The 17,173-nt window shown below is 38.2% G+C and overlaps 1 protein-coding gene across 10 annotated transcripts in view; it reads left to right on the top strand.

The window, feature by feature from the left end:
- Positions 1-17,173, top strand: part of C2CD3 (C2 domain containing 3 centriole elongation regulator) — a 143,633-nt gene that overhangs the window by 14,814 nt on the left and 111,646 nt on the right. For 8 of the 10 annotated variants that reach the window (XM_053203669.1, XM_053203663.1, XM_015075586.3 and 5 more), the window contains 4 exons: positions 6,441-6,664; positions 7,457-7,704; positions 14,460-14,592; positions 15,030-15,188. In XM_053203669.1, coding sequence (XP_053059644.1) covers positions 6,441-6,664; positions 7,457-7,704; positions 14,460-14,592; positions 15,030-15,188 — 764 coding nt within the window. Of the gene's footprint in view, positions 1-6,440; positions 6,665-7,456; positions 7,705-14,459; positions 14,593-15,029; positions 15,189-17,173 lie in introns of those variants that run through there. The other 2 variants (XM_053203667.1, XM_053203670.1) reach the window with 2 other exon arrangements.

Here is a 17,173-nt window from a genome sequence, read left to right as displayed (position 1 = left end):
ATATCTTATGGTTCAGCTTTAAAGAGGGATTCCATATGTAGTCAATTCAAGACTGTTTTGGGGACCAGCAAAGCAGTTATATGACAAGAACTCACATCACTCACTGCATACTCATTTTTTAAAAAGTTTTTAAATATTTATTTATTTTTGAGAGAGAGAGAGAGAGAGAGAGAGAGAGAGAGAGAGAGAATGTGATCAGGGGAGGGGCAGAGAGAGAGGGAGACACAGAATCCAAAGCAGGCTCCAGGCTCTGAGCTGTTAGCATAGAGCCTGATGCAGGGCTTGAATTCACAAACCATGAGATCATGACCTGAGTCGAAGTCCAATGCTCAATCGACTGAGCCACCCAGGTGCCCCTGATACTCAGTTTTAAAAGTCATTTTTTTTTTCAACGTTTATTTATTTTTGGGACAGAGAGAGACAGAGCATGAACGGGGGAGGGGCAGAGAGAGAGGGAGACACAGAATCGGAAACAGGCTCCAGGCTCTGAGCCATCAGCCCAGAGCCTGACGCGGGGCTCGAACTCCCGGACCGCGAGATCGTGACCTGGCTGAAGTCGGACGCTTAACCGACTGCGCCACCCAGGCGCCCCAAAAGTCATTTTTAAATTAATATTTTACCTTCACATAAAGAGTCAAATAACTCTGTTACAAAAATGAGTCCCTCACATAGACCCATACTTTTCCCAGAGGCAACTACTTTCAACTCCTGCCCCTGATTCTTATGGTATTTACCTCTATAGTTCCAAATAATATGCTTATATTTATGTCACATCTTCATCTCCTCTCCCACCCTCTCAGTTTTCAGGCACTGTCTTCTGACTTCCTAATACAGAAGATGCAAATTTAGCTCAATCCCACATCCTTCTACCTCCCCATCTCCCAACCTGCCCACTCAGTTATACTATAAACATTGATTGTTGATCTAACCAAAATTACTGAGCAACTTTCATGCCACAACAACAAAGTACAGTAGTCTCCCCTATCCGCAATTTCTTTCGGTGGTTTTAGTGTAGTTGGGAAGCATGTGATGCTCCTTCTGACTTATCCTCAGAAGATCAGTAGTAGCCGATCTCCATGTCACAATGCTTATGTTGTTCATCAAACTTAATGTCATCATGTACGCATTTTATCATCTTATCACTAGAATAAAGTTAAGTACAGTACAATAAGATATTTTGAGCAAGACTACATTCACATAATTTATTATATAAGCAGGTAGCATAATATATACATACATATGATTCTTTTACATTGTAATTGAAGAACAAGTAAATTATAAATTCTTTCATTTTGAAATCAGTTCCTTTGATCTGACTAAAAATATCAGACGTTTTACATTTGGTGGACACTACAGCATTGATTTTTTTAAACCATTTAAGAATAAAATTTAGTTTTTCTTCAGTTTAACAACAAAATAACTGTTTACAAACATGAGTGTTTCCAATCAAGGGCAGAATCTTAGCACAATAATTTTTGAAGTTAGGATATTATTACTAAGACATTCTTTTTTAAAATTTATTTTTATTTTAAGGATAGAGAGAGCACGAGTGGGGGAGAGGGATGGGGGGGTGCAGAGAATCCCAAGCAGGCTCCACGCTCCATGAGGAACTCGATGCTGGGCTCAATCCCACGATCCTGAGATCGTGACCTGAGTCGAAATCAAGAGCCAGATGTTTAACTGACTGATCCACCCAAGCACCCTGAGACTTTGATACCTTAAAGTTCTTATCTTAATACATAATTTCACGTCGTAGGAGTATCACTTATTTTATTTGCATTTTAAAAACAAACCTTATTTAAAATCAGTACTTTTCTGTTTATTCCATTTTTGTCCTGCATCTTTTTTACATACTAATTATAATTCTACTATAGGTTGTTTCATAATGCTGTCTTTTGACAGTCACATTTAACCCCCTAACAGTCACTTTTTGTGGGTTTGGTTTTTTTTTTTTGCCTTATTTTATCATTAGGAATATTCTCTTCCACACAGAAATATGCCTTCTCACATTTCTTTTGAAAATCATGGGTCTCTAATTCTCTCTGGGACAGGAGAAATATTTCACTTTCCTCTTGATTCTGCTGTAAGAAAGACCATAGTCTACAGAACCCAGAGATGGTACAGGAATAGTATAAACTCTATACACCTAAATTTGACAATTTACATGAATTCTTCGAAAACCACAAACTACCAAAAATCACTCAAAATGAAATACCTGGGGCACCTGTGTGGCTCAGTTGGTTGAGCTCTGAGTCTTGATTTCAGCTCAGGTCATGATCCCAGGGTTGTGGGAGTGAGTCCCACATTGGGCTCTGTGCTGAGCATGAGGCCTGTTAAAGATTCTCTCTCTCCCTTTGCCCCCCCCCCCCATGTGTGTGTGTGTGCATGCTCTCTCTTTCTCTCTCAAATAAAAAAAGAAATACATAACCTGAATAGACCTGTAACTATTAAATTGCTTTTGCATTTTAGACCCTTTTACAAAAAAACCCTTCCAGGCCAAGTTAATTTTACTGGCAAATTCTTCCAAACATTTTAAAGAAAATGGAAGGGGCACCTGGGTGGCACCATCAGTTAAACATCCAACTCTTGATCTCGGCTCAGGTCATGATATATCACAGTTCATGAGTTCAAGTCTTGCATTGGGCTCTGTGCTGCTGGCCTGGAACTTGCTTGGGATTCTGTCTGTCCAAATAAAGAAAGGAAGGGGGGTGGGGGTGGGAGGAAGTAAATAAAGAAAGGAAGGGGGGTGGGGGTGGAGGAAGTGTACCAATTTTGCACAATCTTTTCCAGAAAATAGGAGAAAATACTTTTCAGTTTATTTTATGAGTCTTGCACCACCTTGATAGCAAAACTAGAGAAGGACAGTTTAAGATCTAGACCTAAAAATAAACCTAAAAATCCTCAAGAAGATATTAGCGAGTTGGGTCCAGCACTATATAAAAAGGATAATAAGACCATGTCCAGGTGCGGTCTATCCCAGGAATGCAAGACTGTCTCAGTTTTTGAAAATCAACCAGTGTGACAAGCCACGTTAATAATAGAATACTACTAAGTCTGTAAAAAAGGCATCAACTATTGATACACACACGACATACAGGAACCTGAGAGGCATTACTCTGAGTCAAAGAAGCCTGTCTCAAAAGGTTACATACCATATGTTTTCCATTTATATGACATTCTCAAAAAGCCAGAACCATAATAGTCGAGAATAGATCAGCTGTTGCTAGGGATTAGGGGTGAAGGGAGCGTGTGACTACAGAGGGATAGCTTCAGGGAGCTTTTTGAGATGATGGAAGTGTTCTCTATCTCGATTGTGGTGGTGGTTACATGCATCTATTCATAGGTTAAAATTTATAGGAGTGTATTTACACACAAAAATGTCCATTTTATTGTAAGAAAGTAAAATTTTTAAAAGCCCCCACAGACCAAATGTGATGATGAACAACAGTTATCAGTCTGCCTCATTGAAATATGGCTGGGGACTTTTCAAATTGGAGCATGTACCCTGACTAAAGCCACTAGTCTACTTCATCTAATTTTTGCCACATCGGAACAGAGACCCAGCATTGTTGGATTTTCTGATTTTCCAAGAGAAGCCAGAATTACTAAATTTTACACAAAATCTGGTATTGTAAAGCATGGTTACATAATTTAAAAAAAAATTTTTAAGTGCTGTGTTGACCAGCATAGGTCTGAAAAATAGGCATACTAATAGGCTGTCACTGATGCTGATGTTGTAGTAGATCATCGTGGGCAGCTTAGTGTTAAAGACAGCCTTGAGTCATTGAGAGAAGACTGATGAATGTCCCTAGGGTTGCTCTGTTATGGGTGTGAGACTTTTATGGTAGACTTATGGTATTTGTGGGTGGCATGGGCTTCTGAAGAGATGTGATATATTTAGGTGACAGAATGATGGTCTGGGGATGGTACCAGAACAGAATAAGTCAACTTCCCTCATCCCGGCTAGTAAAAGCAGTAGTTTCCATTGGAGAAGACTTCAGAGAAATTGGGGCATTTTAAGAAAGGGAATGTTCAGTTCAAGTGGTAAGGAAGTTTGTATGAAATAGAAATCCTACAGGGCTCTGTGAGGGGATTGGCAGAGGAGTGAACACAAGGATGAACCGTGATTGAGGAGGAGTATGACTGAGGTGGACAGGAATGCTAATCTAGGAGGTGAATGTAGGAGTGTATTGGGTACATTATATGGAAGCAGAGGAGTTAAGAGTGGCAATCTCTTGGATTTGTAGGAATTGCTGAAACATTTTATACCTCTAAAGCTTGACTCATGCTCTTCCCTCTACCTGGAATGTTGTGCCTCAACCTCCCTCAGCCTTATCTGTATCATTCCTATACAAAATTCTAAATCCAGGGGCAGCTCGGTGGCTCAGTCTGTTAAGCGGCCGACTTCGGCTCAGGTCATGACCTCGCGGTCCGTGAGTTCGAGCCCCGCGTCGGGCTCTGTGCTGACAGCTCAGAGCCTGGAGCCTGTTTCAGATTCTGTGTCTCCCTCTCTCTGACCCTCCCCCATTCATGCTCTGTCTCTCTCTGTCTCAAAAATAAATAAATGTTAAAAAAAATTTTTTTTAATAAATAAAATCCTAAATCCAGATGTTTACGTTTCACTTCTGGAAACCATCCCTGGCACTCCTTCCTCACCTCTTCCCCAAGCTCAGACCTCTCTTTCTCATACCATCCAGTATATATCCCTATCTCAGAGCTCACCATCTTATATTAAAATTACTTTTTTTTAAGTTCCCCTATAAAATACCATGGTCCTCTGTGGGTCAGGTTCCATATTTTATTCATCTCTTTGCCTTAGACAGGTAGCACACAGCCTGGCATTGAGCTAGTACCAATAAATATTTCTTGAACAGAGAAGTTAGGTTAGCACATGTTTTAATTATAAGATTGGCATAGCAGGTACCTGGACTTTCTTCTTTCTTTAAGAGCCACTGGTAGTATAGGACTATGAGCTGTTTTGTGATTGGCTCAGATCTGCTTAGAGAAAAAGCAAAACTCAGTGCCAGATAGCAAGTCATGGTTAAGGCCAGGGACATCGCCTTTATTCTCAGTGTCTTCTTTGTTTCTAACATACAGTGGCAGCCTTTTGGGAAATGATGAATGGTAAGGGAACGCTTTCTGACATTTACATTTGGGCAGCCAGGATTTTATGTGATGCTATTACAGTGATCACTGCACAGAGTATTTATCCTACTGCATTCCTGTCATTTGTCTTTGTAGAAAATCTTGATGGTGAACAGATTTAAAAGACTTTATGTTACCTGGTTCATGAAAAGAATTCTCATCAGGAGCCAGGTGTATTTTATTGAGTCTGTGCCTTTGCAGTTTCTCTGCACAAATTATTCCATTGACCTTTCCAGAGACATCTTAAAATAATCTAACTGCAACTTTCCCTTTTTGTGTTAGGCCATTTATCATTATTTAACTCTGGCTGCTCGAACAATTCCTTCTGCTTTCTCTGTCATTGGAACTGAACTTCCAACATCATTCTTTTATTTTGTGGTATATTCTTCTATTTCTTTCCTAAAGTTTTGCTTTAGACTGTATTTTTTAGACTCTGTTCCTCCATTAGACTTTTCAGGGGCTGGAGAGCCATTTAGTAGAGAACCTGAACTCACAGGAATGAGATGATAAAAGAAACTTCAAGTGATTACTTTTCATGTTAGTGTTTTTCCCTCTTCCCCCTGCCTAATCTCCAGCATAGAATTAAGGTCTTATTTTTCTCAAATAACCAACAATAGGGATGTGGAAGGTGTTACTCTTCTTTTATTCATCAGACATAATAATTAGACATTGTTAGGCATAATAGACTTGCACACTAAGTGTGTCTTATGCTGTTCAGTCCAGACAAAAATGAAAAGAACAAGTCCATGCCTTCAAGGAATTCAGAATCTAATCAGGATAATGAATGAACTAAAAGTTACAAAATACCTCCTGTAAGCCTCCGCTTTTTTTTTTTTTTCCTTCAAATAGAACAGTATACTTTCCTGACAGAGTTATATCATTCATTACATGAGCTTCTTGGTGTGACAAACTTAGCACACCTTATGGCCTGTAGTAAGTTCAATGAATGGGGCTTATATTGATGGATAGATAAAGAATAAGTGGAAACATGAAGGAAATGGCCATGACATCTCTATCTAGACACAAAGAAGTTTTCACAGAGAAAGTAATACTGCAAGAAATTGCATATACAAAGACATAAGGGAATGAAACATAAGGTACATTTAGAGAACCCTAAATAATTGCTATATCTGGGAGAGAGGGATGGACGAGGGGAGGAAAGTGAGAGGTAAGGCTTCTGAGGTAGGCAGGAATTTGAACTTGATCCTATAAGGAGTGGGGGCCATATTAATCAGGGAGTCTTAAAATTAGTCAATACCAAAGAAAATTTATGATATATTACATGTCTCTTTCAGGTCTCACTTGCTCTGGAGCCTCTGTCAGAAACTTATGACAGCTACAATCCTCTTCCTACCACTGACATGACAGAAAATGTGGTTTTATCTGAGCAGGAATTCAGAGAATACACTGAACCCAACAATACTCAGTTTCTGGTTCCATCAAGGCCTCGTAGGATACCTACCACCAAAATGGACGGAAAAGAGTTAACAGCTAACAGTAGTAGATCAACCACTCCGAGGTAATTACCACAGTCTGTCAGCTAACTCCCACTGTACTGATCATTTCTTTTATTTGTGTTTGGATTAAAGACTGAATGTACTCATTCATTCAGCAAATAAATATGAAGTACCTACTGTGTGCCTAGGCCAGTACCAATTACTAGGCATAGAAATTAATGAGACAATTCTTATCTTTGAGGATTGCTCACAATCTATTAGGGAGACCAATGTACAGATAAATAAGTAAGATTAAGTCATACACAGATGCCATGATAGATGTCCATGAGGGAAAGGAGGGAAAGGGTGGTATTTCGTGAAACAGAATGGAGTAAGAGAAATAGATTTTTTTATTTTCTAATTTAAGAGAGATAGTGAGCATGAGTGGGGTAGAGGGGCGGAGGTGGGGAGAGAGACAGAATCCCAAGCAGACTCCATGCTTCATTGCAGAGCCCAATGTGGGGCTTGATCCCACGACCCTGGGATCATGACCTGAGCCAAAATCAAGAGTCAGATGCTCAACGAGCTGAGCCACCCAGGCGCCCCGAAATAGATTTGTCTTTTAAATAATTACGAGGCATTTGTTTTGTGTCTGGCTCTGTGCTGAGCTCTTTATTTCATTGTCTCACTTGAGCCGCAACCATACGACTGTAGGTGAAGCATGTATTATTTATTTCATTTGGGAGATCAAAAATGGATTTACAAAGTCTAAACTACACTGCTCTAAACCACTCATGCACTTTCTGTCTCCGACAAAGTGAAATGTTACCGTAATGGGTAATATATTGCTAAAATTCTCCTTTATTTTAAAACAGGGGAAAGGACCACTTGTACTTTGCAGAGAACTCTGATACCATAAAGGATTCTTCCTTTGGACTACAACACCATCTTAATTCAGGACAGAGTTTAGAGTGTATGACTCTGAAAGGCAGAGCCCCACGGAAGCAGATGTCCCTTCTTAACAGTTCTGAATTCCAGCCTCAAATTACAACAGTGGCCAAGAGTCACAGTGACTCATGCATTGTTTCTTCAAACAACCCCCCTACCAAGGACCTTCTTTCAGGTATGTATGTATTTATGAACAAAGACTAAGCTATATTTATTAGAATTACTCTGCCTGTTAGTCAGTCTTCAAAGAGAACCAAGACTTCTGCTTGAACTAAATAGCCAAATAAAAGTGAGTAATCTCACTGACATTCAGAATCTCTCATCATTTAAAGGCAGCTCCATTAAACCAGTAAGTTACTTCTAAATAATTATTGGTGCTTACAACTGTAGGTTTAGGGAAGGAGCCATTTAAAATGAACCTGGATATGGGGGGAAAGCATTTATCATATCATATTATTCTTTATTTTTCCACAAATAATTTAAAGCAAATATGCTTTTTGTCTCATCAGCAGTATTTAATTGTACCACTGTGGAGAGGCTAGTACTAAATCTGTCTCACATTCTGAAAATTGTTGGTCTCAGTGGAAATATTCAGTGCACAACAACTGCTAATCTTAAACCTGGGAATTGAATATGACTTGCAGCCAAACAGAAGTAGAAGGAAGTCAGTTTACCTATATAAGGGCTTAAATTGAAATTTAAAAGTCCAAATAGGATTATTTGGGAGTGGTATTATAAAAGCAACTGAGGTCCTTACATTACAATGTAATGCTTCAACCATATATCTCTGTAACATTAGTAGCATGACAGGAATTTGTTTCCATGCTCACAAGTAAATTTCCAAAGTAGAATATCTGCAGCATTAGTAGAAAAGTCTTTAAAATAACTATTTGGATACATAATTTACATTAGTCAGGGTATTTTTTTCATGAAGAAAGATACTTCATTCATATTTTTTCAACTGAAATGTCTGTGATCCCCTATTTTAAAAAATATACTCTGATTATAATCTATCAATGTTAATCTTCAGTGCAATCCTAGGCTACATTAACAAGAATGAATTATCCCAATATACTATACTATACTATCTGCACCTGTCAGCTCACACCTGGAATATTTTGTATAGTCACCAGACTTGGAGAAAGATATTTTTTGCTCATTAAGCAGTTACTTACTTAGTACCTATCATATGTCTGGCATTCTTCTACATGTCAGAATACAGCGATTTAAATTAAAAGAAAAACAAAATTCTGCGTCATGGACCTTGTATTCTAGATGGAAAGACCAATGATAAACCAGGTAAATAGGTAAGTATGTAGTGTTAGATGATGATAACGGCAATGGGAAAAAAACAAAGGAAGGCAGATGAGAGAAGGGGATTTTAGTTTTACGTAGGTTGGCAAAGGAAGGCCTCATTAAAAAAATAACATGAGGGGCGCCTGGGTGGCGCAGTCGGTTAAGTGTCCGACTTCAGCCAGGTCACGATCTCGCGGTCCGGGAGTTCGAGCCCTGCGTCAGGCTCTGGGCTGATGGCTCAGAGCCTGGAGCCTGTTTCTGATTCTGTGTCTCCCTCTCTCTCTGCCCCTCCCCCGTTCATGCTCTGTCTCTCTCTGTCCCAAAAATAAATAAACGTTGAAAAAAAAATTAAAAAAAAAAATAACATGAGAGTAAAGATCTAAAGAAGATGAGTTCCTTCTAAAGAGAGTAACCAGGTTGAGGAAGGGACCACCAAGAGCTATTTAACCTCACAAAAACAGCTATCATTTATTGAGCATTCATTATGTGCTAGATACTATGCCAAGTACCTTATCCACATAATCTTACAAAAACCAAGTGAGGTAGGGATTGTTATCCCCATTTAAAAACGAAAACACAGGCTCAGAATTAGGGAGCTCCTGTCCTGTCAAAGGGGGCAGCTGCTCCTCAGCTCTAGTTCATTATTGCCTTTAGACTCTAAGGCAAGGTCCTCTGCTTTATCCTACTGTAGGTTCATTGTTTACCTAGGCCTGCCTTTTTTTTTTCATTTTTCCTTAAATCAGGACTTTTCTGGGGTGCCTGGGTGGCTCAGTTGGTTAAGCGTCTGACATTGGCTCAGGTCATGATCTCACAGTTCATGGATTCGAGCCCAGTATCGGTCTCTGTGCTGACAGCTCAGAACCTGGAACTGGCTTCTGCTTCTGTTTCCCTCTCTCTGTGCCCCTCCCCACTCATGCTCTGTCTCAGTCTCTCAAAAGTAAATAAACATTAAAAAAAATGAAGGAAAAAAAAAGACCTTTCTGCTCTACTGTCCAAGCCAAGTAAAATATGACCGGTACAGCACATGGACTGCCAATGTGTAGTCTCTTCCATGAGATTTAATGAGGATCAGTTGTCTTAAAGATGAAACAAGACAGATTGTGACTCAGCCTGAGGTAATAGTATGACCTGTACAGGGGCGCCTTGGTGGCTCAGTCGGTTGGGCGTCTGACTTTGGCTCAGGTCATGATCTCACGGTTCATGAGCTCAAGCCTCATGTTGGGCTCTGTACTGATAGCTCAGAGCCAGGAGCCTGCTTTGGATCTGTGTCTCCTTCTTTCTCTCCCCCTCTCCCTCTCACACTCTGTCTGTCTCTCTCTCTTAAAAATAAACATCACACACACAAAAAATAGTATGACCTACACACAATAGGAAAGGACAGTTTCAAGAGGTAGTGAATTCTGTATCACTGGAAATGGTCAAGCATGAGCTAGTTCACCTTCTGATGGGACTTTTTTAGATTGTATTGAATTTTCAAGTGGACAGATAGGATGTTTTAAGGCCCCTTCCAACCACAAGATTCTGGAGAACTAAGGTTAAGTGGCCCACTCTAGTCTAAAGTAGGTCTAGAGCTGGGATTCTGAGAGGGATGTAACAAATACTGTAAATGTAAATGTCTTCCTGGTCTTTATTATACCGACATGACACCAGAAAAGAGGTATAGAGCTGAATTGGTGAACTGGCTAGTATTTATGAAACATGAACTGCACATCCTTCTTACGAGAGTTGCGTTTAGAATAGATAGCAAGGAGTCAGAACAAAAACCAGAAACTGTACATCTCCCTGAGTTTAGCAGGGGCTGTGCACATGGCACGTGGAAAATAAACAAGGGAAACATTTGTCCTAAACTCACTTGAATGCCTTTTTTAATTTAGGAAATGATTACTGAGTTGAGGTGCAGAAGGATGCCATGACAGCTCTTATAATGTAGGTACCAGCTTCCCCTTGAGAAGGGGAGATCAGATGTTTTTTAGTTGCCATGTCTTTGACTTTAGAAAAGCTTTTCCAAGAATGGCTGTTTCAACAAGGAAACCACATGGAGGCCAATAAATGGGACCATCTGTGCTCAGACTTGTCCTACTTGTTTTCCTCAAGGTTTATTTCCTTTTTAAAACCTGCTTTTGGAAAATATCTTAAGTACCTATTCCCATTTAGATATAAATTACTGATTAAGTCACTTTTAAATTATTCCATTCTCTGAGGAATTTTTATTTAACAGGGATAAAAACTTTTTTTTTTTTTGAGTTTATTTATTCTGAGAGTACATGTCTGTGTGCACAAGCGAGAGAGGGGCAGACAGAGAGAGAGGAAGAAAGAGAATCCCAAGCAGACTCCCAAGTATCTTTTGAGTGATTGTTTTAGATCAATCATTGTTTTGAGTATTGGGGGTACAATGATAAATAATGTATAGTCTTTGACCTTAAGGAATTCAGTCTAATAAAGGAAACAGACTCCAAAGCAGATGTAGTACAATTACGTATGATATAAACAACAGTGGACGTATTTATTAAAACGTTTTATCAAATGCCTGATATATACTAGGCACTGTATCAGACACTGAGAATATAAAAATCAGCAAGAGCCAGTCCCTGGTCTCAAAGTTGATTGGGTGAGATAGACAATTATAATACTGTATGATAAATTCTTTGATGGAATTAAATACCCAGAGCTTTGAGAACATGAAGTATTGTATTTATGGAATTGAAAATAGTTGGGTATGTTAGATCACAAAGTACCAAGGCTATTATTTCTCCAGAAACATTTTGGGTATCAGTAGAAAAACTATTTTTCTACATGGCCCTGAAATCAATTGAAGTTTACTATCAACACTGCTTGTTATTATCCACTTTATTCATAGTACATTTGAGTGTGCCCACCTCATTGAAGAACTTTTTTTTTTTAATTTTTTTTTTAATTTTTTTTTTTTTAACGTTTATTTATTTTTGAGACAGAGAGAGACAAAGCATGAACAGGGGAGGGTCAGAGAGAGGGAGACACAGAATCTGAAATAGGCTCCAGGCTCTGAGCTGTCAGCACAGAGCCTGACACGGGGCTCGAACTCACAGATTGTGAGATCATGACCTGAGCTGAAGTCGGCCGCTTAACCGACTGAGCCACCCAGGCGCCCCGTAGAACTTTAAACTGTACTGAGTAAAGCCCAAGTACCAACTAGAAACTAAAAGAAGAATTTTCTGTCACATAGCAATCTTTAGCCAAATTTCCAATGCCAGCAAGTCCATGTTTTCCTCACCCTTTCCCATTGAATAAACAAGACAATCATTTTTTTTTGGCTGAGTCTTAAAGAAATTTAAAAAAAAAAAATACTGAACAATTATTGTGCTACCATTATTTACATTAAAAATGTTAATGTATATTAAGTGAAAAGCAATTTCAAAACAGTATACGTATGTTTACAAAAGAGGAAATATATAAATACGTATGTGTGTATACATAATTTTAAAAACTATAAGAAATATATCACAATATTAACGATAAGTATTCCTGGGTAGTGACATTAATGGGCATATTAGAGGCTGCCTACATTTCTTGACCTTTGGCTCCCTCCACCTTAAAGTCAGCAAGGATACGTTAAGTCTTTCTCCTGCTTCAAATCTCAGACATCATAACCTACAAAAAGGCAGGGAAAACTCTGCTTTTAAAAGGTTTGGGCAGGGGCTCCTGGGTGACTCAGTCAGTTGAGCATCTGACTTTGGCCCAGGTCATGATCTCTCGGCTTGTAGGTTTGAGCCCCACATTGGACTCTGTGCTGACAGCTCAGAACCTGGAGCCTGCTTCAGATTCTGTGTCTCCCTCTCCCTCTGACTCTCCCCTGCTTGTGCTCTGTCTCTTTCTCTCTCTCTCAAAAATAAATAAACAAGACCAAAAAAAAAAAAAAAAAAGGTTTGGGCAACCAAGAAGATCTCTCTATCTTAAGGTTGACTGATTTGGAACATAATTACAAAATCTCTTCACAGCACTTAGATGAATGTTTGAATCAGAGAGAAGATATGTGTACACCAGAGTTGGGAATCCTGGGGGGAATTATCTTAGAATTCTGAATGGTCGATCTTTATTTTCTTTTAGTTTAGTTGTGTTTTCATTGAACATATGATATTTTGGGTTTTGTTTTGTTTTTTTACTTTTTAAGCTATATTTTGAATTCTTTATACTAACAAATGTTAGATGTTTATGGATCTTGTTTTCCCCCCCTTGGCCTGACTACCATATCTTCTTTCTTTTTGGAAGCTTTAAAACTCTAGACTAAGAGAGATGGGCACTTGGTGTCTAGTCTCAGTTAACCTCCAAAGCAACTCTGGAACCTCAAGAAAATAATACTTTCCACTATTCCTTGGAATAATGCCACTGGTCCTAAGCTTTAAAAAGATGTCTAAGGACCAAAGTAGGGTCATATCTAGTATAGTAATTAAAATCATAGGATGTAGGTGCGCCTGTCCAGCTCAGTTGGTGGAGTGTGCAACTCTTGATCCCAGGGTTCTGAGTCTGAGCGCCATGTTGGGTGTGGAGATTATTTAAAAACATAAAATCTTAAAAATAATAATAATAAAAAATAAAAATCATAGGATGTGAAGTCATACTGGTTATACTGTGTGTATAACTTGGGCAAGTTACTTATCTTCTGTGCCTCAATTTTCTTCATCTGTAAAATGAAGAAAATAATAGTACCTATCTCAGAGACTTCTTAGGAGGATTAAATGAGTTAATATATAATATATGTAGAGTAGTGCCCAGCACATGGTTAAGAGTTCAGTAAATTATCATTGCTATTATTGTTGCTGTTGCCTAAGGATAGTAAATTTACTTAGGTAGGTTTTTCTTTTTTTTTTTTTTTTTAATGTTTATTTTATTTTTGAGAGAGATGGTGTGAGTGGGGGAGGGGTGGAGGATCTGAACCAGAATCTGTGCTGACAGCAGACAGCCCAATGTGGGTCTCAAACTCACAAACCACACAATCATTACCTGAGCTGAAGTCAGGTACTTAACCGACTGAGCCACCAGGCGCCCCACTTAGGTAAATTTTTCTTATCAGAAACTCTGAAGCCTTCATCTTGACTTTTCTATTAACCTGTTGTATGATCTTAGACAAGTCATCGGAATTTTTTGGCATTGTTTTCTTCATTCGTAAAGTATAAATTTGGAATAGATTATCACTATGGCTTATAAATTTTAGCTGGTGTAGTTAGTGTTTTTTGGATAATAGTGACATTATTATAAATAATAGAATTCAGTAAGATATCTAGATACAAAAATAATATGTAAACATTATTAACTTTATTATGTACAAATACCAGTTGGAAGAGTCCATGCATTCATATAATGACCCACCACCATATAATGACCCTAGACACACTGACCTCCCTCCAGAATAGACTTCATTTACTGCTGTAATGCCAGCATCTGAAACAGTCCCCATAATAGCTCAGTAAACATTTCTTGTAAAGGGAGTATCCTCAAGAAATTCTCAAGCTGGTGGGGAAGGCAGACAATTCTCAAGCTAGTGGGGTAAGCCATTACAATATATTAGGTTAAGTCTGGTCATAGAAGGAGAGATGCCGAATATTGCAAGTATTACTATTGGATTTTAGATTTTCCATGTTCTGCTTTTGCCCTCTTCAGCTCTGTTAGAACAAGGCAATAAACTGCGTAATGCCATGGTGATTTCTGCAATGAAATCGAGCCCAGATACTAGCATGTTGTTAGATGAAGTTCATCCTCCCATGAAGGAAGATTTCCTCAGAGCCTCAACACAGTAAGTTACAGGGTAAACATGATTCTTAACAGTTCATTTCTTAATTGCTGCTAATGTGTGTTTTTGTTAAGTTATAGACTAAATAATCTTAGAAATGCTCAGCAAATAATTCTTAATGTGGTGGAAAGGAAGCCTAAATAAGGAGTTAAGACACTCAACATCTAGACCTAGCACTGGCATTTGCTAATTTATGTAAATGGCTAAATTCTTTTCTCCCTATAAACTGGCATGCTTATATGTATAATGGGGATACTTTCTCCTTCTCTGACAGAAATCAAATTACATTCTAAGGTAGAAAAGGGTTTTGTAAATTGTGAAGTTTTATATATATTTAAGGTAGTTAAGTCTAAAGTGTGTTCAATTTTATATATTGAACCATCTCCATGTACTATCTCTTAGCTCAGTTAATTCTGATTTAGATTTCTCCTCTATGTTAGCCACTCAGAAAGTACTTTTCCATACCATAGAATCAAAGCCTTGTCTAAGAACCAATTTAAAGACCACACAGAAGATCACCTCCTCCCTCCAACTAAGAGTACATTTTGGAAACATGACACAAAAGCTGACACCAGAGCCATACAGCTGCTCTTGGGCAGGTAAGGGCTTTTAACTATCTTTCTTCCTTTTAAATTCTTCCTTCAATTCATTGTGTATATTGTTAACAGATTTATCTTCTGAAAGCAACACTTCCTTAGTCAATTGACTTCCAAGTCAATCTCTTGATTATTTGCATACTAAATAAAAATCACTACTTATTACCTACTAAGTAAAAATCCAGTCTTTAGCCTTTTATTCTTAGCTTCACTTACAGAATGGTCTTGCACCTTTCTATTGTTATCTCCCAGTTCTCTCCCCAATACCACTGTTAGGGTATGATTTTCAAAACTCAGATTTTATTTTTCTATTTATATATATTTTTTTAATGTTTATTTTTGGTAAAGAATAAGAGAGAGCACAAGCGGGGAATGGCAGAGAGAGAGAGGAAGACACAGAATCCAAAACAGGTTCCAGGCTCCAAGCTGTCAGCACAGTGCCTGACACAGGGCTCAAACCCATAAACCGCAAGATCATGACCTGAGCTGAAGTTGGACACTCAGCCAACTGAGCCACCTAGGCACCCCTCAGAACTCAGATTTTAAACAGATACAGCTTAATTCAGGGTCTTATTGTGCCTCTTATTACCTATGTGGCCAACGTAATTAGGCATGAAAAAAGTAAAAGGGATACAAATTGGAAAGGAAGAAGTAAAACTATCTCTATTCACAGATGACACGATCTGATCTGTACAAAATCCTAAAGAATCCACTAAAAAAATAAAATCAGGAAGATTGCAGAATATAAGATCAATATACAAAATCAGTCATACTTCTGTATCCTTGTAATGAACAATCCAAAAATGAAATTAAGAAACAATTCCATTTATAATAACATTGATAAGAATAAAATACTTAGGAATAAATTTAACAAGAGAAGTGCAAAACATAAACTCTGAAAACTGCAAAACATTATCAAAAAAAGTTTTAAAAAATTTAAATAAGTGGAAAAAATTCCCATGTTCATGATTCAGTGCAGTCTTTCTCAGAATTTCAGTTGACTTCTTTGTAGAAATTGACAACCTGATTCTAAACTTCCTATGAAATTGCAGGGGACCCAGAATAGCGAAAACAGTCTTGAAAAAGAAAAAAGTGGGAGGATTCACACTACTTCTCATTTTAAAACTTAGTGCAAAGAAGTAGTAATCAAATCAGTTTGGTACAGACATTAGGGCAGATATATAAATCAAGGGAATAAAAATGAGCTTAGAAATAAACCTGGGTTTATGGTCAGCTAATACTCAACAGGATGTTCAGTCAGTGGGAAATATTCTTTTCAACAAATGCTACTGGGACAACTGGCTAGCCACATGCCAAAAAATGAAGTTGGACCTTTATCTCAAGCCATATTTTAAAAAAAAGTCTCAAAATAGATGAAATAGCTAAATGGAAGAGCTAAAACTATAAAGGTCTTAACAAAAATTGAGGTAAATCTTTATGACCTTGGATTCAAAAAAGGTTTCTTCAATATGACATCAAAATCAAGCAACAAAAAAATAGATAAATCAGACTTAATGAAAATTAAAAGTGTGCTTTAAAGAACATTATTAAGAAAGTGAAAAGACGACAAAATGGAGAAAATATTTTCAAATCTGATAAAGGACTTATATCTAGAATATATAAAGAACTCATACAACTTAATAATTAAAGGGCAAATCATTCAGTTAAAAATATGCCCCCCCCCCCCACCTCCCCAGGGTGCCTGGGTGGTTCAGTAAGTTAAGTATCCAACTCCAGCTCAGGTCATGATCTCACAGTCCATGGCTTCGAGCCCTGAGTCAGGCTCTGTTCTGACACCTCAGAGCCTGGAGCCTGCTTCAGTTTCTGTGTCTCCCTCTCTCTCTCTGCCCCTCCTTGACTCACAGTCGGTCTCTTTCTCTCTCTCTTTTTGTCTGTCTGTCTGTCTGTCTGTCTCTCTCTCGCAAAAATAAACAAACATTAAAAAACACTTTTTTTAAATATGAGCAAAGGATCTTAATAGAAATTTC

Source organism: Acinonyx jubatus, chromosome D1 (assembly GCF_027475565.1).
Source record: "Acinonyx jubatus isolate Ajub_Pintada_27869175 chromosome D1, VMU_Ajub_asm_v1.0, whole genome shotgun sequence".
NCBI lineage: Eukaryota > Metazoa > Chordata > Mammalia > Carnivora > Felidae > Acinonyx > Acinonyx jubatus.
This window is presented reverse-complemented; position numbering and strand designations above follow the sequence as displayed.